The sequence below is a fragment of the Canis lupus genome, chromosome 2 (assembly GCF_048164855.1).
Source record: "Canis lupus baileyi chromosome 2, mCanLup2.hap1, whole genome shotgun sequence".
NCBI lineage: Eukaryota > Metazoa > Chordata > Mammalia > Carnivora > Canidae > Canis > Canis lupus.
The window spans coordinates 18,793,920-18,816,691 of NC_132839.1; the positions used below are offsets into that span (position 1 = coordinate 18,793,920).

At 39.8% G+C, this 22,772-nt stretch overlaps 1 protein-coding gene, 2 long non-coding RNA genes and 1 other non-coding gene across 34 annotated transcripts in view; 1 reads left to right on the forward strand and 3 right to left on the reverse strand.

The window, feature by feature from the left end:
- LOC140613213 (uncharacterized) overlaps positions 1-4,247 on the reverse strand; it is a 541,366-nt gene extending 537,119 nt beyond the window's left edge. For 21 of the 22 annotated variants that reach the window (XR_012014428.1, XR_012014406.1, XR_012014395.1 and 18 more), the window contains exon 1: positions 4,103-4,247. This is a non-coding gene — a long non-coding RNA (uncharacterized lncRNA). Of the gene's footprint in view, positions 1-1,080; positions 2,762-3,067; positions 3,153-4,102 lie in introns of all 22 variants that reach the window. The other variant, XR_012014408.1, reaches the window with a different exon arrangement.
- On the forward strand, positions 1,107-15,188 carry ARRDC3 (arrestin domain containing 3). 8 transcript variants are annotated; one of them, XR_012014250.1, is made up of 8 exons: positions 1,107-1,728; positions 5,882-5,963; positions 7,773-7,920; positions 8,960-9,062; positions 9,554-9,810; positions 10,356-10,518; positions 10,752-10,944; positions 12,396-15,188. XR_012014250.1 is itself a non-coding variant. In XM_072791601.1 (8 exons), the coding sequence occupies exons 1-8, from the start codon at positions 1,449-1,451 to the stop codon at positions 12,450-12,452; spliced, it is 1,245 nt and encodes a 414-aa protein (XP_072647702.1). In that variant the 5' UTR covers positions 1,115-1,448; the 3' UTR covers positions 12,453-15,188. The 8 variants fall into 8 exon arrangements, 7 of the variants coding, with proteins under 7 accessions (XP_072647702.1, XP_072647726.1, XP_072647710.1 ...); XM_072791601.1 differs by having other exon boundaries at positions 1,115-1,728; positions 10,790-10,944; XM_072791609.1 differs by lacking the exon at positions 1,107-1,728 and adding an exon at positions 3,856-4,008 and having other exon boundaries at positions 10,790-10,944.
- LOC140613319 (uncharacterized) overlaps positions 10,796-22,772 on the reverse strand; it is a 128,103-nt gene continuing 116,126 nt past the window's right edge. For all 3 annotated transcript variants that reach the window (XR_012014468.1, XR_012014467.1, XR_012014466.1), the window contains 3 exons: positions 16,419-16,593; positions 15,453-15,520; positions 10,796-11,004 (listed from right to left, as the gene is read on the reverse strand). This is a non-coding gene — a long non-coding RNA (uncharacterized lncRNA). The remainder of the gene's footprint in view (positions 11,005-15,452; positions 15,521-16,418; positions 16,594-22,772) is intronic.
- LOC140624123 (U6 spliceosomal RNA) lies at positions 22,067-22,173 on the reverse strand. The gene has a single exon (XR_012023652.1). It is a non-coding gene; the product is annotated as a U6 spliceosomal RNA (small nuclear RNA).

The following is a 22,772-nucleotide window of genomic DNA, read 5'->3' on the forward strand; positions in this document are numbered from 1 at the left end:
TGTCTTGAGACTTAGTATGAGAATTACGATGTTGAACCGTCTAAGGCTATTGGGCCTGTAAAAATTAACATTAGAACTTTACAAAACTAAGCTCTATTCATATACCAAAGCATGCTTTTTAAAAACCAGGTTACAGCCTTCACTAATTTCTAACGAAGATCTATTATGTCGTGAAAGTGATGTCAGCTAAAACACTGTGTCATGTTGCCTCGTAGAAGGTGGTACTTTTTTAGGCCGAACTCTATTTTTAATCCCCTGGACAGAGTTGTAATCATGTCATACACTGCACATCTAGCCGGAGGTGGTGTCTTTAAAAAAAAAAAAAAAAAGTCTCTTTTCTTCCTTCTAGGAAGTGGTCAGCCTCCCCCCCCCCCACCCCCGCGTCATCATGCAAACAACTTTGTTGCGTTTCGTTGCTAATTAAGAGATGGAAGACAAAAACAGTTGAAGAGAAAGCAAAACCTATTGATTGAAAAACAACAACGACAACCCATTGATGAAATTCTAGTTGCTTCTGCTTCTGGCTCCTTACGGTGTCCTCTCCTCTAAGGTTTCTGTGGCCTCGCCTGAGTTCATTTCCACAACTGCCTACAACGCACTGGTCTTTAAAAAAAAAAAAAAAAATTCAAGCCAAGAATGCTCGTGTCTACGGACATTATTTCTTGTCTGGTTTTTATTACGTCTTCTTTTGAAATTCGTTAGGTCGTGCTCAGCTCAGCAGCCGGCCGCTTGCCCAACCGGTTTCCTTCCCCCGTGCCCCCACCCGCCTTCACGCATCACTTTTTCCTCCCTCCATCCGAGCAGTGGGCCGAACCCCGCAGTGCCGGGAACGCAGGCTTCGGGCTGTGCACGCGGCAGTTTGTCCTTCCCCGGCTTTGCACACAGCCTCCCGCCCGTCCCTGGCCGCCCCCCCACCCCGAGCCCCACTGTCTCAGGATCTATTAGGGTGAGCTCGGTAAGCGGCCCCGGAGCGCACGTCGAGGGTTTACGGTAGCCCGCCTGCCAATGGGAGCCCACGATGGAGAGAAGTCAGGCCCGGCCTCCCGACAGCCCCGGAGCCTCCCTCCCGCAGCCGCGCACCTACTGTACCCGCGAGCGAGCCGGGGACGCGCCGAGAGGGCGGACAGCAGCCGCGGCGTGCGCCTGCGCACTGGGGTTGTTTTTCACAAAGCTGCTCTTAAAGTGAGCTGGCAGGCTCCAGCCGCCCGTCTTTGTAAGGAGACCACTGAGACTAGCGGGATCGTGCAGCGGCGGCGGCTCTGCTGCCCTGACTTTTTAAGAAATCTCAATGAACTATTTGTAAAGAATCACTGATCTTGCCTGCAAGCTTTTTGCACGGCAAAGACATCGATCAGTGTTAGGTGAAGATCACATTTTATATGTGATCTTGACTTTTTTTTTTTGGTCTTACATTATATTTTTATAGATTTTTTTTTGTTGTTATAAACATGGTGCTGGGAAAGGTGAAGAGTTTGACAATAAGCTTTGACTGTCTTAATGACAGCAACGTCCCTGTGTATTCTAGTGGGGATACAGTCTCAGGAAGGGTGAATTTAGAAGTTACTGGGGAAATCAGAGTAAAATCTCTTAAAATTCATGCAAGAGGGCATGCGAAAGTACGCTGGACCGAATCGAGAAACGCCGGCTCCAATACTGCCTACACGCAGAATTACACTGAAGAAGTAGAATATTTCAACCATAAAGACATCTTAATTGGACACGAAAGAGGTAAGTTTTTATATTATGGAGGACTCATTAGACCGATTTTTTCTTTGGGAAAGTGCCTTTTCAGCTTTTTCTGAATTAATGTAATTCCACTCCGGGCGTAACACATAGCAGCTTGATGAAGATTAGCAAAGTTGGAAGATCTTGGTTCTCCTTGACATTCATCGTGTGTTAAGCCGTAATGCATGCAGGCATCTGCAAAGTGACTGCAAACTGCACTTAACTACCTCTAGACCCGGCTTGGTCGGTGCCATACGCACTTGCAGTACATTTCTACCTTGCTTGTAAATTCTACTTAAATCCCATCCAGTAATTTTACTAATCAGTTTCCAAATTAATTGCTAAACCCTGCAGTCCCAATATTCCATTTTTCCCCCTTATACTCTGCAACCTCAGGTCTAGAAACTAAGCTTCAGTGGAGAAATGGAATAACATTTTTAAGTGGGTTAATAGGTGGTTTTCGCTTTTAATATTGACACGCAAAATACTTTAAAGGACTCATCGTTGTTTTTTGATCAAGGATTTCTGTGGCTTATTTTGACATATGGTATCGACACCCCACGTGTTTTTTCCTTATTCTCTCCAAATCCTTTATAAATTTACATCAAGCATTCTCTATTTTAAAGGACAGTAACCTATCATTAGGATAGGTTTCAAATCAGTTTCAGGAACCATCTCGGGTCAGTAATTTTCTTTTCCGAGTAGGATGCCTAACTTTGGAACGTGCATTCAATGAAACCCGTGCCAGTCAAATGGAATTGAAAAGTATTCGGCACATTGGATTTGATTTTTGGTTGGAAAAGGGAGATAAAGGGTTGTCAAGGGGAGAAGGGGTCCTGAGATTTCCAATCTATTGTTTAAATGGTTACATTGTGGAAATATAGGAGACTCTAAGCTTGTTTTTCTAAGTTTCCACCCTTTGTTAGAAGCGGTTCAATCCTGTTTCGGACCAGTTCTGGGGGGTGGTGAGGAGGGGCGCTTGTTCTGCTCTCAGCAGATTGGTTACACGCGTCAGGTGGTGGCGATGACTTAATTCCTAGCCCAAGAAGAATATAATGTTAAAACTGGTTATGTAATTTCATGCTTCTCTTTTTTAATGCAGTATTTAGTTCAAATGGGGCCGATTTTTCAAAAAGTACAGCACACCTTTAACCTTTTTTCATCTTAAAAACCACGTCCCCGGAGGAAGTGCTAATTGAACTAAGACAAGTGTCGAAATGAAGGATGCTTTTGAGTTACGGCACGTAATGCATTATTATTATTATTATCACTATTATTAAATACGAAGATGAAATCAGTTCTTTATATAAAGTTGGGTTTTCACAGTTGCACCTTAGCTAACCTGCATCCTGAGATAATTTCCTAGCTCCTCTTTCCAAGCAGGAACACTGATAAGAACTGCAGATGCCGAATGACAGCCTCGGTATCTGTTGGAAAGCAGACGCAGGGGTTTGCGTTTGAACCTTTCTGGACGTTGCAGCTTTTTATAAAATACATAAGAAACAAAGGTTTTGGAGGAGTTGAGGCTTGCAGCCGGGCTAGAAGTAGAATCACGACTTACGGGGACAAACGCAATTTCATTAGTTGGCTCCGTGCTTCCGTGCTAAAGAAAGCCGGGTACCCCGTACCCCCCCCCACGAGATGCCCCCCCCCCCCTCGACCCCCGCAAAGCGTGGACGGGCTCTCTTTAGCTGGAATAGTTTCAATGACTTAAAAGTGGGACCTCTCAAACTAGCCTGGTAACTGAGGCCCCGCCCCGGGCGCCCGGCGATAGGCGGAGCCGCGTTTGTTAGCCTGTTGCTAAGGCGATGCCGCGCGCTGATTGGATTGGGCGCGGGCGGGTGGGGAGAGTGGGCGTGGCTTGGAACCGGCGTGCGCCGGCAGAGTCTCTTCGGAGCGGCCGCCCCCGCCCCCCCCCGGGTCCCCGCCGGGTCGCCCCCCGCGCCGGCCTTCCTGGGGGGCTGGGGGGGCGGAAGCCTGCGGCCTCCAGGGTCGGACGAGCCCACGGGGAGAAGCTCGCGGCGGCCTCGCAGGTGCCGCTGGGCCGCTGGGCGTGCCCGGAGCCGGCCAGCCCATCCTGAGGGAACTTGCGCGGCAGGGTTAGCCGGACCCCATTTTCCTGGCCTTTTTTTTTTTTTTTTTTTTTCGGCTGGAAGATGTCAGGTGGCTTCTGTGAAGGCCCGTTTCCTCTCAGCTGGAACAAAGCGTGTGTGCCACCCCGAGCAGCCCCCAGGCCGGCTACCTCGCTGGGACCTGAGGGGCCAGGACGGGAAGGAAAGCCGGGTGTGTGGCTGTGGGTGGGTGGGGGCCCTCGGCGAGCGTCCTCCGACCCCCCATTGTGCGGCCCTGCCCTCCCCCCCGCCCCGGTTTCCCTCACCGTCACTGGAAAGGTGTCAGGGTGGCCCGAGCCAGATCGAACCGGTCACCGGCTGGGGCGTGGAAAGCGGAAGCGCCGCGCTGCGGCCGCCCCGCCCCCCGGCCCCAGCAGGCTAGGCTGCGCGACCGCGAGCGCGAGCGCCGCGCGACGTATGCCGTATGTATAGCGGGGCGCGCGGGCGGCGGCGGCGGCGGCGGCGGCGCGCGGGCGGGCCGGCTGGGATCTGCTCGCGCCGGTTTAGGCCGGTCCTCTCCTGCTCCGGTCTAGTTCTTGATTGACAGCCCGGCACTTGTTTACCACGGCGCGGCCGCCGCCGCCGCCGCCGCCGCCGCCGCTCGCCTCAATGAGACTGCTGAGCTGGCACAAAAAGGGAGCGAGGAGGGAAGGGAAGGAGAGGGAGGCGAACTTTGGGCGCCTCGCAGGGGAGCGCCGCGAAACGGCCCCCGGCCCGCCGGCCCGCTCCCGAGGCGGGGGTTCGCTGAGGGCGTCTGCACGGGGGGCGAGGGGAGCCGTGCTGAGGGCAAAGGGACTCCGCGGGGCTTCTGAAGAGAAGCGGCCGCGCGGGGACGCCTCTCCCCGCCGCGTGCCCCTCGGACGTGAGGGGCCTCGCGTCGTGTGCTCTCGGCGCTTCGGGGGAAGTCCGCGGGCGCGGGCCCGGGCGCTCCTGGCCAGGTCGGCCTCCGCGCCGCACTCTCCGTCAGCGAGACGTTCCCTGCGCTCGCCAAGGCGGAAATCAGAGTCCTCCGAAGAGTCCGGCATCCCCGCCCACAGTGTCGTGCAATTTATTTATTCTGGAGAAATCTTAAAAAAAAAAATCGGTCTCCAGAAATTGGGTCTTAAAAAAAAAAAGAAAGGTCCTCCTCCTTCCTGGCCGTTGGAAACAACCTGATCAGAATTCACCTTTTCCAGAATGTTTGGAACGGTGTGGTTTCCCGGTAAAAGCAGGCAGGCCAGGCACCTTTTAGATCTCAAAAGATAAATTTTTATCTATGCAAATTTCTAGCTTGTTGCCAGGACAAACTGAAGTGTGATCGTTTTAGATTCAATCAAGAAGTTTTGTTTTGTTTAGCCCTAAAACCAACGTTAAAAAAAAAATCCCCGTTCCTTTTTTTTTTTTTTTTTTTTTGACTTCCAACATTTCGACAAAGTTTTCTGATGGTTGTAGGATTTTGACATTCGTGTCCTCTGTATCAAAACGGACGTTAAAGATCTAGGCGATTTTTCTCTCCCATACAGTCATGAATTTTTCTTTTTTTTTTTTTTTTTTTTAGATTTTATTTATTTATTTATGAGAGATACATAGAGAGGCAGAGACACAGGCAGGCTCCACTCAGGGAGCGGGACGTGGGACTCGATGCCGGGTCTCCAGGGTCACGCCCTGGGCCGCAGGCGGCGCTAAACCGCTGAGCCACCCCAGCTGCCCCAGTCATGAATTTTTAGGTCAACCATTGGAGACCAGGATGGCGTCACCTGAGCTCTGACTCCTCTGTTGGACGTGAACTCTAGTAGTCACAGGTGCCCCGCAGTGCGGGTCATTCCCTTTAGAAAGACACCTGTAAGGTAGGCCTACGGATCATCCCGGTCTCACAGGGGAGGCAACTGAAGTCTCGGGACTTGTAGTTGGCCCGAAGGGAGCGACCAAAGTCCGAATTCAGATCTCGCGGGCTCCAAAGCCCGTGGCCTTAACTATTATCAGAGTACCTTTAACGCGATGCCACCAGGAAGACTGTATAAAGGTCTAATATCCAGTCTTTTGTTTTCTTTTCCTGTTTGTTTCAGATGATGATAATTCAGAAGAAGGTTTCAACACTATTCATTCAGGAAGGCATGAATATGCATTCAGCTTCGAGCTTCCACAGACGTAAGTATTATGAGTAACAGGCTTTTTTTTTTTTTTTTTTTTGGTAGACCTCTGTTCTTTGAAAATTAAAGTCATTCTAAATTTAGATATTTTTTAGTTAAAAAAAAAAACCCTTTTCATTACTGAATATTGCTAGAGGAAAACAATACATTAAAAAAAAAGAAGCTGCTTTTTGATGGAGCCTGGCAAAATTATGGAAAGCAAAGCTCGATTCTTAGTCCTCGGTCTTGAAACCTATGAGGTTTTCAAGACTTGAATAGTATTTCAGGTACTGAGAGTGAATTGGAAGGTGCTCGTCAGATACTAAGCACTTTGTACTTTATATCAGGTGGCATTAGCCGAAACGTGGAACATATCAAGTCTCTGACTCAATAATTCAAAAAAAATTAAGCATTTAATCTGTTCTGCTAAATGCTAACCAACAGCAGTAAGCTGAAAAGATAAAAATAAATAAATATCCTAACGTTAGAAGTGGATGTTCTTTTGATATGAGTTCAGTAGCTTCTGTGCAAAGAACTGAAAAAGTCACACAGGTGTACTACGACCTGGAATTCAAGGGAAACACCCATCAGATACCTAAATATAAGGCACAGATATAGCATGAAAAAGGAGAGTGGTTTATTAGTAAAAATAGATTGTTGCAAGAGATTATACTCTCCTCAGTTTTTTAAATGTCTTTATTAATTCTAGTATTTGAATGGTTATATGTGGATAGAGTTCATAAATGGTGTCTTCCAGAGTATTTATCAAATTACGTGACCTCTTTCTAAATGTAATGCCCTAATCTACTTTTAATAGAAGTACTGCGAGTCTGAATATAATGCTAATATTGGACCTGAGTAGTTTTAAGGATAGAGGTCATTTAATATATATTTAAAAAAATTCTATCTATAAACCAAAGTCATCTAAAATAGACTCTGGAAGACTTACATAAATACTGCATTTTCATGCTATACACATTAATGCAAGAGTCTAAAATGCAAAATAAATCTGTAAAAACACCACTACTTCTCATGCTAATCCAGGTTAGCACTCTACCTTGTAAGTAACTGACTACTGGGCATATTTCTAATGAAATTATGAAAAAGAGACTAAACTTACTGAAATAAAACCTCCACAATTAATAAAATCTAGGGGAGAGTTGAAAACCAGTTCTGATGAAAAAAGGGGGATGGGAAGAAAACCAGTTCTGATTCTCTGGATACAGATTAATAGAAAAGTTTCTTTTTATTTTTAAGTTCTGTAAAGTTATACAACACAGCCAAAAAGAGTTCTTAGGACATGAGTAACCTAAGAAACGGAAAAGCAGCTTTTTAGAGTTTCAGAAGAGTTTATAAAATGTGAAATTTTTGAAATTATAACAACAGTCCCAGGCATTTTCTAGACCTTCTTAATTAGTTCCTATAAAAGGAGAGAGAATTCGTAGCCAGTGTGTAGAATATTAGAAATGCTGAAACCATTCTTAACTTTGTTTTTAAATTACCAACCTTTCAAGAATTGCTGACTTTCCAAACTTTCATAATTTTGCCACCAGCATTGAAAGTAGCCTCTTCTTAGTTTAAAGGGATTGTATTCTTCTGGCTTTTTAAAGCAAAATTTCTATAATACTTAAGTGTTAGCTATTGTTTTTTGGAAAACAGAAGGCTTTTTTTCCCCCAATGACTTCTCCCTTTGGAAATTAAAAAAATTCTGTTTGATACCTCATTGATACATGAACAGTGCAATATAGTAACACTTCTATGCTGACCTACTGTATAATTATTAAAAAGAGGTATAAAATTAATATATTGAACTTTATATTCTGCACAGACCACTTGCTACCTCATTCGAAGGCCGACATGGCAGTGTGCGCTATTGGGTGAAAGCCGAATTGCACAGGCCTTGGCTTCTACCAGTAAAATTAAAGAAGGAATTTACAGTCTTTGAGCATATAGATATCAACACTCCTTCATTACTGGTAAGAATTGACTGAATTCTTCATTCTTTGTTTTTTGGCATATAAATACTAAAGAATAATCACCTAAACTATGCAGTCTGTATAATTTTAAAACCGTGATTTCAAATTCCGTAAATACTAATATATTTTTTAAAATACAGTCAAGAGCACACAAATTAGTGAAGAATATGCTCGTATTTCCTGACAGTATAATGACTTTAAAAATTTTTTAAAGTCAAAGCAACATATGGTATGAAATAACTCTTACTCTGAAATTAACAGAATAACAAAAAATAGATCTGTTCCCTGGATAATTTAAGTGGAGGCGGAACAGTACTATCAATTATTTTTATTGTAAGAAAATGTATGTCACTTACCATGAAAAGATCATACTCTAAAATTTGGACTGCATTGCATATTCCAATATAGGGATAGTTGTCAAATAATGGGGAGATTGTCACTTTCATGAAAAAACCATTACATTTTAAAAGAAATCCTTTTTAATTGCATTTTTTCACAAGATTCAAATTTGACTTTAAAAACTTCATCAGTTTTAAGCAAATGATAACATCTTTAGGCAAATAAGAATCCTAAAAATGAGAGTTTTCCTTTTTTCACAAAACTGATTTTTACATTCTCAAAGAAAGATGTTAACATTTGGGATTAGAACCAAGTTGCTTTCCAAGCTGCCTTTTTTTAAGGCAGTTTAAGTGGAATGTGGAAAGGGTTTTTTTGTTTGTTTGTTTGTTTGATTGGTTTGTTTTTAATTACTATATATGTAAATAGTGTGAGCGAAAACTGTGTTTATGGGATATGTTAAGCCATGTTTTTTGTTTTATTTTTTTTTAACTGGATGGAAATTTGTATAAAACAAAAATAATTGTATAATTCAGAAGCCATTGGTTAGTTTTTTAAAAAGTATATTTCAATACACTTGGGGGAAAAAAAGCAACACTGCTTTTAATTTTAATTCCCCAAGAATCAAGAGTTTTATTTTAAAACATTCTGTTACTGCTCTAATTTATACATTGACCCTTTTCTCTAAATTTATTTCTTGCAGTCACCCCAAGCAGGCACAAAAGAAAAGACTCTCTGTTGCTGGTTCTGTACCTCAGGCCCAATATCCTTAAGTGCCAAAATCGAAAGGAAGGGCTATACCCCAGGTATGTATGAGATGGATTCCCACAGAAGTGGTCTTTCTTCTCTTAGCTCTTGGTGTAAATTTATAGTATTTCTACTAAATGCAAATGTAATACAGTATTCTTTGGTAAAATAACTCCGTTTTCTTTCATGCATGGGAATGTGGTTTCCTTTTTTTTTTTTTTTTCTTTTAAGATTTTATTTATTTATTCATGAGAGACACAGGAGAGAGGCAGAGACCTAGGCAGAGGGAGAAGCATGGGACTCGATCCCAGGCCCCAGGATCATGCCCTGAGTCAGAGGCAGATGCTCAACTGCTAAGCCACTCAGGTGTCCTGTGTGATGTCCATTTTTAAATAGCTACTAGAAATCAGTAGCCATTTTACCAATTTAAGTTACTTGCCACTTTGGGGACAGTTTTTCATCCATGTAGTCCATTGAACTTTCACACTTATCTACATTTTTAGAGGGTTTTTTATTTGTTTAACAGTAGATACATGTTTTTTTTCACCAGGTGAATCAATTCAGATATTTGCTGAGATTGAGAACTGCTCTTCCCGAATGGTAGTGCCAAAGGCAGCCATTTACCAAACACAGGCCTTCTATGCCAAAGGGAAAATGAAGGAAGTAAAACAGCTGGTGGCTAACTTGCGAGGAGAATCCTTATCATCTGGAAAGACCGATACATGGAATGGAAAATTGCTGAAAATTCCACCAGTTTCTCCCTCTATCCTCGACTGTAGCATCATTCGTGTGGAATATTCACTAATGGTATGTATAGATTTAAGAGTTTGTTCATTATTAAAGTCATGAGGATATCATTCTGTCTTATTCCAGGGTTTGGTTTTTATCTTCCATGTATCATAGATACATACATATGTAAACCTTTAATTTGAATTACCACTATTTTATGTCACATGTAAATGTACTACACAGTACTATACATAGTGGAGGAACTTTTATTTTAGAATATATATATAGGGATCCCTGGGTGGCGCAGCGGTTTGGCGCCTGCCTTTGGCCCAGGGCGCGATCCCGGAGACCCGGGATCGAATCCCACATCGGGTTCCCGGTGCATGGAGCCTGCTTCTCCCTCTGCCTGTGTCTCTGCCTCTCTCTCTGTCTCTGTATGTGACTATCATAAATAAATAAAAATTAAAAAAAAATTTAAAAAAAAAATAGAATATATATATATATATGTATGTATAAAAGAAAGTAAATGAAAAACTAAGGTAATGTTAAAATTGGGTTATTGGTTTTTTAAAAAGAAATAATGCTTGGAATTCTAAACCTATCATCTCATTTCAATGTTTTAGGTATATGTGGATATTCCTGGAGCTATGGATTTATTTCTTAATTTGCCACTTGTCATTGGTACCATTCCTCTACATCCATTTGGTAGCAGAACCTCAAGTGTAAGCAGTCAGTGTAGCATGAATATGAACTGGCTTGGCTTATCCCTACGTGAAAGACCTGAAGGTAATTCAATAATGCATGTTTAAGCCTAATCTCGTATGATTATTTTCAAGATTGTAATTTTGCTTCTAGTATTTTATGATTAAATTTTTGTCTATATCTGCAGAAAGTAGATGTGTCCCTAATGTTAGATTTAAAACATATATCCCCCTAGTTTTAATCACAAAACAATTATTATTTTTACCTTGACATTCCTTTTTAATACCTACTATTCTGTGTATTTTGACATGCATAAGAACATGCTGTTCGAATTGCGTGTATCTTTTTCCTTCAGCACCACCCAGCTATGCAGAAGTGGTAACAGAGGAACAAAGGCGGAACAATCTTGCACCAGTGAGTGCTTGTGATGACTTTGAGAGAGCGCTTCAAGGACCACTGTTTGCATATATCCAGGAGTTTCGGTTCTTGCCTCCACCTCTTTATTCAGAGGTAAGCCCCAGCATCTTGAGTCTGAAATGGGCAGACTCTCCTAGGAAATAGCACTGCAGACTTAAAAAAAAAAAAAAAAGTAGTTAGGTTTTGATTCTCATCGTATTAATAGAAAAACATGATCTAGAACAACAGGATAAACATTTGATTAAGGTGTCAAGATTCACATTCTTAAATTTAATAAGTAGAACTCATATTATTGGGGAAATAGGGATAATGCTCTAAACTCATACTTACAAAGTGCCAGTTAAAGGAACAATTCATACTTTAAAGCATCAATAGAAGTGGCATTTTGCAAGCATGAACTAATCAAGTAACTAGAAGTTATCTTTATCATCCTTTCCCAATGTAATTCTTGCATATAACGTTCCCAGTCATAGGGGAAGATAACATATTTGCAAATCATGTTAGACAAGCATTTCTACACGGTTTCTTTTTATTCATCTCATATGAATGACCACGAAGCACTTACGTGAGTAGAACATGGCCCTTACTTGGGAGAGGCCTACAGATTTGTGAGAACAAATTTAGAAGCAAGGTATTCCATAATAAAGTGATTAGAATGCACTCAGTTCATTTGAGGAGCAGTTCATTAGGCCTTGGAAATCGAGAAAGTCTTCCCTGAGAAGGGAGCCAAATCTTCAAAGGAAGAGGAAGGAGGAGGAAGTTCTAGATTGTATTAAGGTTTTTTCTCTTTTAAGTTATTGAAAGTTACTTGCTTTTTTCCCCCCTCAAAAATGTGTTTTACCTAGTTTTGTGAGTCACTTTAAATTATGCCACATTTAAATGCAAGTAAAATGGGTCTTGTCCAAAAGATGTTTCAGTAAACGAAATGTATTAAAGCCAATTATTTGCCTTCTTGTGCCCATTCTCTTTGTACCCGAGAGGCAGCTGAGATACAGTCACCTTGCTTTGAATATATGTGCATATGAAAGTCACACTAGTAACAGAGGAAGGGGGCAGGCTCAGCCTTGCTATTTCTTGATAGACCTAATTTTCCTAGGCCCTCTCTGGTGTCTCTTACTCACAAATTATTACTTCAAATATTCACCAAGAACATTATTTACACAACTGCATTCTTCCCAAAGCCTAGAAAAACATGAGTTGACTTTTGTAAAAGGATGGAAGGGATACTTTACAAAGATCATTACTACGAAGATGTGTTCTCCATTGTATTTTAGTCTTAAATACTACGAAGTGCTGAGTAAAACACCATTCACTGATAAAATTTTTACCATTAGCTTTTGGGAAAGAGAACTATTTGGGCATACCTTATTAATCTAGTAATTAAATATCAGCCACTTTATAGATATTACGAGTATCCTTTTCTCCCTTACATGCTGTGTATGTTCTGATTAAACTCTTCAGTAGTACTCAAAATGTTAGTCACTGCTCCATTTTTATTAGACCTTTTCAAAGAAGTGTAATTTTTTTTTCACTTTTCTTTTTAGATTGATCCAAATCCTGATCAGTCAGCAGATGATAGACCATCCTGCCCATCTCGTTGAAGGAACACTTGGTTAAATCAAGTTGATGTGGATTCCGAACTGTATCTCTTCCCAGCTGAGGACAGAGAAGTATCTTGGAGACACGTTTTCAGAGGAAGTGGAATTGCTTTTGCCCAGAAAAATGGCAAATACATGAAACAACCAGTGATCATGCTTTAGAAGCCTACAGCAACATTCTGGGACTGCTCCAACATGCTTGAAGATCTAAGCTTTTCTCCTTTAAAACAGGCACATACTAAGAGCAGTCTTCTTAGCCTATGGTCATACGTGTCAAGACACCACGTTGTAAAGAGGGATGATTTCCTTCTTTTGATTTGAAAATTTGCACATGCTCAATGCTTACATTGTGCAGTTCCGATGTCACTACAGCTTTTTTTTTTTCCATTTATGCCAGACTCTTGATACTCTTTAAAAACTTGTTTGTGGTCAGCACAACAAGGAACAAAAGAAAGCTTTGAAAAAACTTTAACATGAAAAAAACGCACTGACTTTTTTTTTTTTAATTTAATATAGCCTGGACTTTACCTGCGTATGCACATGCTCAGAAATGTCCTACTAGGCTGACCATGTATCACCTCTTCAGCTTGGATCCTATTGTGGATTTATTTACAAACATCAAATGCCTTCAAGCCAATCCTTCTTGCTGTATGTTTTGCAGCCTACTGTAGTAGATACGCAACAGATATGTGGGAAAAAGAGATAAGAGGAGGAAGCTAATAAGAGACTTTGTCAAGATTGTATACCTTCTTGGTTTCTTTTAAGAATTTGTTGCCTTTCTACTATTACAGCAAAGCAGCATTTTGTTACTGACTGCCTAAAATCACTTAATCTCAGGTGAACGCATCACTTGCCAAACTGTTGGAATGCTATTTGTGTTTTGTTGCACTGTTGAGTTATTTTTTTGTTTGTTTGTTTGGTTGGCTTTTTGGAGAGGGAAATTTGGAAAAGGGACATACACAAAAGTGATAACCCACCCACATTCCCTTTTTATCATGACATAAAAGAAGAAACTAGCAGAGCTAAGAATGGAGTAAGAAAGGCAGTATGGCAGGCACCAGCAAAGAGTTAAGGGCTTGTTGCTCTTAAAATTTACTGTTATTTTTATTATTTTAAGAGTATGGAAACTTTCCAGTCACTGGAGAAGAGGAGAAAGTGCATTTATTTTTATACAGAGTTACTTAATTACCTCCAAAACACATATGTTGGAAATCATTTTTGCTGGTGCAGAGTATTTTAATGAGCAGGAATATATATATACACACATACACATAGATCCAAATATATATGTGTATGTGTGTGTGTATATATATTCAGGTTACAATTAGCTTAATTTATACATTTCCTATCCTGCTCAAGCTTCTCAGAGCTTGAAAACCCAGGTTTATTCTAAAAGTGTATAACTTCAAAATTACAAATACTAGAATGTATGCTGGAATGAGAACTGTTTTTATATTTTTGTGGGTTTTTTTTTTTTAATCAAAGTATTTTTTCCATTACCTAAAGAACATTTTGCTTAAACATGAGAAACCACTCACTTTGAGTATATATAGATAAGAGCAACCACCTCAGTACATTATAATTAAAGATAATTTACAGTTGGCTCATTACAAATATACCAGCATTCATGATGACACTTAAAAACCACTTTCCAAGGTACCAAGTGTACTGATTGTCTTATTTCAGAAGGAATTCAGCTCTGCTGTTTTTAATGAAAATCAGCATCTCTGATGTTGCAACATACGTGTGAAATGGATGTTACATCTATCCTGCCATTTAACCCCACAGTGAATAAAGTGGCTGAAAATAATAGTAACTCTGGCTTGGTGCTTGACCTGGTTAAATACTGTCTTAAAGCTTCATACAAAACAAATAGGCTTTTCCATAAGTGGCCTTTAAGAAAACATGGAAGACAATTCATGTTTGAAAAATGCTGACAGGGTGAAGAAAGCCCAGCGTAAAAATGAATCGCGTTTTAAGTGATTCAGTAAAGGGTTTGGGCTCCCGTAGCAAACTAATACTAGATAATAAGGAAATGGGGGTGAAATATTTTTTTATTGTTGTTAAATCATTTTGTGAATGTCCCCCTCAAAAGAAGCTAATGGAATATTTGGCATAAAGGGCATTTGGTGGTTTTATTTTTGTTTGGGGGGGGGGGGACTGTCTGAAAAATCCCTTTTCTTTTCTCTCTTCTTATGTCTAACTGACTAGGGAACAATTGTTGATATGCATAGCATTGGAATACTTATCACCATATACTCTTATAACACATGAAGCAAGAATGACCAATATTCTGATAATTGGACTGGGTCACAAAATGTGATTAAATTTTAAATATATAAAACTTTATCAAATAAAGTTTTATTTTCCCCATTAAAATATTTCTTTTCTTTCTTATTTAGAGGCATTACTTTACTCTCTTCTAAATATTGGTCAATTCCTGACATAAGATGTGAGGTTCACAGTTGTATTCCAGTATTCAAGATAGATTCCTGATTTTGCAATTAGGAAAAGTAAAACCCAAAACGTTAGCAAAACAAAGTGCAATATTAAATGTTTGCTTTATAGATTATATTCTATGGCTGTTTGTAATTTCTCTTTTTTTCCTGTTTTATTTGGTGCTGAATATGTCCTTGTAGGCTCTGTTTTAAGAAAACAATATGTGGGAAATGATTTAATTTTTCCTATTGCTCTTCCTTGTGGAAAATAAAGTGTTTTGTTTTTTTCTTTTTTGTAAAATTGTGGAGATTTACTTGAATCTTGATCATGTCAGTAACTCATCATACATGCAAACACTATTAGAGCTACAATTAAATTCTATTTTAAGCCATTCTGGGTAAGACTTACTTCAAGCCACCAAAGAGAACTACTGAAACCTTAAAGGAATTTTTAATACTGATTATCAGCGTTTGACTTAATAATCCATCAAATTATGGATGCTGTTTAAATAAAAGCTGTAAGTCCATTGTATAAATTTCAGTCCTCTATATGATCCAAACTTACCTGTTACCAGGTAAAGTAGTTTCACTTTCAGGTACCAATTCCTTCTTGCTGTGATGTGTCCCAAGTTTCTATTATTTCAAGAGCACATAAATTAAGTTTTATTAACTAATCTTAGAAAAATATTTTTTATAAACTTTAGAACAACTGTACGTATTCTTTTTCTGAAGGAATGTGTGGATTTCACAGTGATTTGTAACATTAGAAGTAGTTTTGGACCACATTAAGAAAATAACCTTTCTTCAGTGTTTATATACTCCTAGATTAGCTATCAAGTTGTATATGTGCCTTATACTATGATTCTCTCCTATTCTCAAATTTGTATACATACATAAGGTGTGACAAATGTTTAGACAATATGTTTATAATCAATTTTACAGATATAAGAGCTAGCAATCTACACAATGTCTATACAGTAAGAAAGATGACCAAGGGAAGAACTATAGCATGAGAAAGGGAGATAGAGGTTTTGGGTTCTATAACTTTAGATGTAGCCTTGAACAAAATGTGTGAATTTTGATGTCTTCATCTTCAAGGTGGAAAAGATCTCCAAAGTCCCTTTCATCACTGAAGGTACAAGGTTATAATATATCTTAAGCTAAAGAAATAATGCTCTAAGTCAATTACAACATTGGAAATGAACTACAGTGCTTCTTAATTTGCATTAGAATACTTTTAGACTGAGTTAAGTACATGTTTCAAGTTATATACAATTGATAGTTACCTGGCTCTGCTTCTGCATTGTCATCGATACTTAGCAAACTATCACCAGTTAGGATTTACTGAATGACCAAGCTTACTATATTTTTCAGGATTTTTTTTTATTGTAACAGGGAGAAACTCAGACTAGCTTAAGTACTAAAACACTAATAACCAGTAATTCCAAGGATGAACTATATTAAATACATTTGAATCCAGAAATCCAAATAATGCTCTGAGGACACTTGTCTCTCATCTCTGTTCACTTACCTTTTTCATATTAGCCTTATTCTTTCATAATAGGCCAAGAAAGATGAGCCCAGCTTCTATAGCTCCAGGAAGAAAAGCCATCTGGACTCTCCAAATCACTTGTTAGGGAAGATTCTGATTGGCCAATATCTGGGTTATGTCTCATGCCACACAGAATGGGTTTCCCAATAGAAATCTGTTTCCAGAAGAAGGGAGAAAAGCGGTTACTATATATTCTTGGTATTTCTAGTGTTGTCCAAACCAGCAGTAATGGATCACTTGAAAAGCGCATTAGAAAAGCAGTATATCAGGGTCTATCCCAGAATACTGACCCAATACCTGTTTACATGATTCCTAGATAATTTGTAAGTACATTAAATTTAAGAAGCTCTGTAGCACACCAAAGAAAAGTAAGAGATGAAGACACAACAGGCAACTTTGTTTTCATGAGTCTCAGACTGTAAGTGAGCTGAGGATTTGGGAACTTAGTAAGTGAAAACTAGGGACGCCTGGGTGGCTCAGCTGTGCCTTCGGCCCAGGGCGTGATCCTGGAGTCCTGGGATTGAGTCCCACATCATGGGACTGCCCTGCATGGAGCCTGCTTGGAGCTGGCTTCTCCTCCGCCTGTGTCTCTCATGAATAAATAAATAAAATCTTGTTTAAAAAAAAATAAATGAAAAATAATCATGCCATTTTAAATCTCAAAGCCTGTTTATGGCTTGATATTTTGGGGATACAATTTTGTAACTACTACTATAATGATGGGTGGCAATTATTATACTTATATTAACAACCAGCATTTCTCAAAACATCCATGACTAAATGATGAAATATTTTGTCTTTTTATTTCTTGATTTCAAAATCAATAGGAGATGCATTTTTCAATTCATGAGAGAAAAATTTATTGAGATTAAAAAATTAATTTGACTTTTGAGGAATGTAGTCTGAAATCTTTTTAAGAAAAAAAATTTAGGAAAATAGCCAGGAAATGCAGTAGATACATGAAGATGGAAATCCAATACACGAATATGTCAAATCCAAAACAACCAGTAGTTAAAAATCCAAATGCACAAGCCCAACTGGAAATAGAACCAATATCATTGTCTTTGTTGAATAGCATGAAGTTATAAGGAAAAGAATATATTTTCTCAAACCAGCTTCACAATTACTAACTTAGGTAATTGAAGTCACGATTATTATAGAGCAGAAAAACAACAAGTTGCTTTAGAATAGATTCTAATACTTTTATGTTAAGATCATATAGCCTAATGTGATTCACGAAAACAAATGCTTATGACTTGAGGAATTTCTGATGCATTATAGTTAAGTCTAACTGGAAATGGATTTTTGCTACTTCTAAATTCAAGACTTCCATAAATTCTCAACATCAGTTTACAATCTACACAAAATGATTATTACCTCTGGCACTGATAGGTCTCTGGGAACATTAATAAAGTTAAAATAGGGAGTTAAAACATCTTTGCATAATTTAGAGATTTACTAGTTACACAAAACAGTCTTATCAGTAAACAGAAGGATGTGAAAAATTAAAATATATTGTCCTAAGTCTAACAGTGATGATACAACAGATGAAAGTCAAATTATTACACTACTATTACTTTAGATGACATGAATTTTTGCTATCTGATCCTTACTGAATATAGGAATTTGTACTTATTAGATCATCTTTCTCTAATGATTAATAGCTTAAATAATGATAGAAATGCAAAAAACAAATTGCTAGAATAAACAGCCAGTTTCTGCTTTGCTTTTTTTTTTTTTAAGGACATCATCAACATTTCTACCTTCAAGTGCAAGACACACTTGTATAATCTACACATCTTGACAGATCTGAATCCCAAAAGGTAGTACTCACGATGTTTAGAACAAGAGGAAAATAACAGGAAACTAAGATACAGCACACACATCACATAAACAGGATGCTGGCAGCCCTTATAAAAAGCGGTCCCATAATCCACAACAGCAAAATCACACATGCATTCCCTTCCCAAACTGGTAATCCCAAAATGACAAAAGCAGAGGAGAAAATACTCTCTCTCCTTACTATTTCTCCTATTTGGAGAGTCAACTTCAGGAAACCCTTGTGAAGAAACAACCACAGGAGTACACGCTGTGTAGGGAAGCAGTGGACAAATACCTCCGCTGGCGAGCTTTCATGAGTGCCTTGAGCAGCCTGACCAGGAAAAGCCCCATAAATTCCCTCATTACATTGTTCTCTGTTATTAGTTTCCTACTGGCTACCTCAACAAAATACTTCAAACCAGGAGACCTAAAACAACTGAAATTTACTCTCTCACGGTTCTGGAGGCTAAAAGTCCAAAATCATGGCAGTGCTCTACTCCTGAAGTCTACAGAGGCAGACCTTTCCTTGCCTCTTCTTGCCTATGGTGGTGGCTGCCCATCTTTGGCAGTCCTTGTTTTGCAGACGCACCGCTGGAACCTCTGCCCTTTTTTATCTAATGGCCATCTTCTCCTAGGGTCTCTGTCCCTTCACATGGCTTTCTCCTCTGAGTTTCTCCTCGTCTTATACAGACAGAGTCGTGCTGGATTAAGGGTCCACTGTACTACAGCACAAACTTTATATTACCTAATTACAACTGCAATGTCCCTGTTCCAAATCAAGTCATATTCTGAGACACTGGGGATTAGAGCTGCAACCTATCTTTTTGGGAGACACAATTCAATCCATAACAACCTTCTTTCCTCCAAAAAAGAAAACATGCTAATAATGTAGTACCTATAAGGAAAAGCTATCTATTTAGAGGAAATACATTCAGCTATTCCTCACTTTTTAGAGCAGATTTAGTCCCAAACTGTGAAATCACTATAGATCAAAGGAAACATTCCCTCCCTGCTACCCCTTTTTTTCCTGCTGGGTTACTGTTTGGGGGTGAGCACTCATCTGAGAGATAAGAAATCTAAGTTCTGGTCCACAGACACTAAGTGGCTGAATGAACTGAACAAGTCATCTGACTTTTCTGATGTTGCATTTCCTGCTTCTTAATCTATGAAATTTCTTGGGGCACCTGGCTGGCTCAGTCAGTGGGGCACGTGACTCTTGACCTCAGGGTGTGAGTTCAAGCCCCATGTTGGCTGTACTTAAAAAATAAAAACTTAAAAAAAAAATGAAATTCCTCTTCCAGCAATACCTTTCCATTCAGAATACCTGATATAGTTGAATTAAAATATCATAACCTTGTACTCAGGTTCTGGACTTGAAGATTTTATATTACTGTAAAATTTATTATTTCCCTATACTTACACCAATACTACAACCTAAAACTTACACAACTAAATTTCACTCTAGAAAATAGTATATGGTACTATGTAGGCCACTACTTTATTTGAAACAGTAAAAGCTAGCCACGATTCATCCAATAACCATGGGGTTTTAGAAAGCACATTGTGTCAGGAATCAAGAATCCTGCTCCCAGTCTTCCTCTAGCTAGTTGGTCCCAATGTAACCACCAGTGAACTCTCTGGGCCTTGGTTTCTTCATTCTTCATCAGGTAAAAAGAGACTTTCCCATGACTTCTGCGATTTCTTCTAGCCAAATAGTCAACCCATCTACCTGTTATGCAACAGGGATGAAATTCAGGTGAGAGCTTGCTTTCAGAATGCCACATAATCCATCTTTAGGCATGCCTTGGAGATCTTGCAGGTTCGGTTCCAGACCATTTCAATAAGGTGAATATTGCAATAAAGCTAGTCAAATAAGTGTTTTTGTTGGTTTTTATTTTTATTCATTCATTCATTCATTCATGAGACAGAGAGAGAGAGAGAGAGAGACAGGCAGAGACACAGGCAGAGGGAGAAGCAGGCTCCATGCCGGGAGCCTGACGCGGGACTCGATCCCGGGACCCCAGGATCACACCCTGGGCCAAAGGCAGGTGCTAAACCACTGAGCCATCCAGGGAACCCCAAATAAATGTTTTTATATCCCAGAACATTTAAAAATTATGTTTACACTATAATGTACTATATTAAGTGTGTAATAGCATTGTGTCTTTAAAAAAATGTGTATACCTTTTTTGTTTATAAGATTTATTTATTTGTTTAGTTATTTATTTATTTGAGAGAGAGAGAGAGAGAAAGCATCAGTGAGGGGAGGAGCAGAGGGAGAAGGAGGGAGAATTTTAAGCAGGCTCCATGCCAAGCACGGAGCCCAACGTGGGGCTCGATCTCATGACCCTGAGATCATGACCAGAGCCAAAATCAAAGTCAGAGACACAACTGACTGAGCCACCCAGGCACCCCAACAATGTGTATACCTTTTTTTAAAAAGATTTTATTTCTTTATTCATGAGAGACACAGAGAGAGAGAGAGGCAGAGACACACACAGGCAGAGGGAGAAGCAGGCTCCATGCAAGGAACTCGATGTGGGACTCGATCCCAGGATCCCGGGATCACGCCCTGAGCCAAAGGCAGACGCTCAACCACTGAGCCACCCAGGTGTCCCAACAATGTGTATACCTTAATGAAACAATACTTTATGGCCAAAAAAGGCTAACCATCATGAGAGCTTTCAGCAACTTATAATCTTTTTGCTGGTGGAGGGTTAATGGCTGCTGACTGATCAGGGTGCTGGTTGCTGAGGATTGGGGTGATTGTAGTCATTTCTTTTTTGTTTTATGTAAACTCTGTGTCCAAAGTGGATCTCATGACCCTGAGATCAAGAGTCACGTGCTCTACCAACTGAGCAGCCAGGCAGGAACCCTTTCTTGTGGTAATTTCTTAAAATAAGACAACAATGAATTTTGCCACATTAACTGGCTCTTCCTTTCATGAATGATTTCTTTGTAGCATGTGAAGCTGTTTGATAGCATTTTACCTATGGTAGAACTATCGAAATTGAAATCAATCCTCTCAAACCCTGCTGCTGCTTTATTAACTAAGTTTATGTAAAATTCTAAATCTCTTATTGTCATTTCAACAGTCTTCATAACATCTTCACCAGGAGTAGATTCCCTCCCTAGAAACCACTTTGCTCATCCATAAGAAGTAGCTCTTCATCTGTTCAAATTTTATCACGATGTTCTAGCAATTGAGCCAATTATCAAGATTGTTCTAGCAATCTTTAGGCTCCACTTCTAATTCTAGTTTTCTTGCTCTTTCCACTACATCTGCACTTACTTCCTCCACTGAAGTTAAACTCCTCAATGTCATCCATGAGGCCTGGAATCACTTCTTCCAAACTCCTTTTCATATTGATATTTTTACCTCTTCTCATGAATCACAAATTTTCTTAATGGCATCTAACATGGTGAATTCTTTCCAGAAGGTTTTCAACTGACTGCCCAGATCCATCAGAGGAATCACTATATCCATGGCAGCTTTGATTTTACATAATATATTTCTTAAATAATTAACACTTGAAAGTTGGGGTGTCTGATTCAATCATCAAGCAAGAGAATCTTGATGTTGGGGTTGTTAAGTTCGAGCCCCATGTTGGGTGTAGAGATTATTTAAAAATAAAATCTGTTTTAAAAAATACATACATATATACACACTTGAAAGTCAAAACTCCTCTTTAGTCCCTGGGCTGCAAAGTGGATATAATATTAGCAGGCATGAGAACAACATTCTTCTCATTGTCCATCTTCATCAGAACTCTTGGGTGACCAGGCACATTGTCAATGAGCAGTGATATTTTGTGGAACGCTTCATGAATTTGCGTGTCATCCTCACACAGGGGCCATGCTAATCTTCTCTGTATCATCCCAATTTTAGTACACGTGCTGCTGAAGCAAGCACAGCAGTGATATTTTGAAAGGAATCTTTTTTTTTTTTTTTCTGAGCAGTAGATGTCAACAGTGGGCATAAAATATTCAGCAAACCATGTTGTAAACATATTGTGCTGTCATCTAGGCTCTGTTGCTCCATTTATGGAGCACGGGCTGAGTAGATTTAGCATAAGTCCTCGGGCCCTAGGATTTTCAGAATGGTAAGTGAGCATTGGTGTCAACTTAAAGTCACCAGTTGTATTAGCCCCTAATGAGAGAGTCAGCCTATCCTGTGAAGCTTTGAAGCAAGACATTGACTTCTCCTCTCCAGCTATGAAAGTCCTAGATGGCATCTTCTTCCAGTATAAAGCTGTTTCATCGACACCGAAAATCTGTTGCTCAGTGTAGGCACTTTCATGAATTATCTTAGCTAAACCTTCGAAATAACTTGCTGCCACTTCTCCATCAGGCACCCACTGCTTCACCTTGCACTGTTATTGTTATAGAGATGGCTTATTTCCTTAAATCTCATGTACCAAGCTCTGCTAGCCTCAGACTTTTCTTCTGCAGTGTCCTCACTTTTCTCAGCCTTCATACAACTGAAGAGAGAGAGGGCCTTGCTCTGGATTT

Bases quoted from the DNA above. Each gene is read 5' to 3' on its own strand.
- ARRDC3 (XM_072791601.1), top strand. From the start codon at position 1,449: ATGGTGCTGGGAAAGGTGAAGAGTTTGACAATAAGCTTTGACTGTCTT. The intron at 9,811-10,355 runs GTATGTATAGAT...TCAATGTTTTAG, and splicing joins GTGTGGAATATTCACTAATG to GTATATGTGGATATTCCTGG. The intron at 10,945-12,395 runs GTAAGCCCCAGC...TTTTCTTTTTAG, and splicing joins CTCCACCTCTTTATTCAGAG to ATTGATCCAAATCCTGATCA.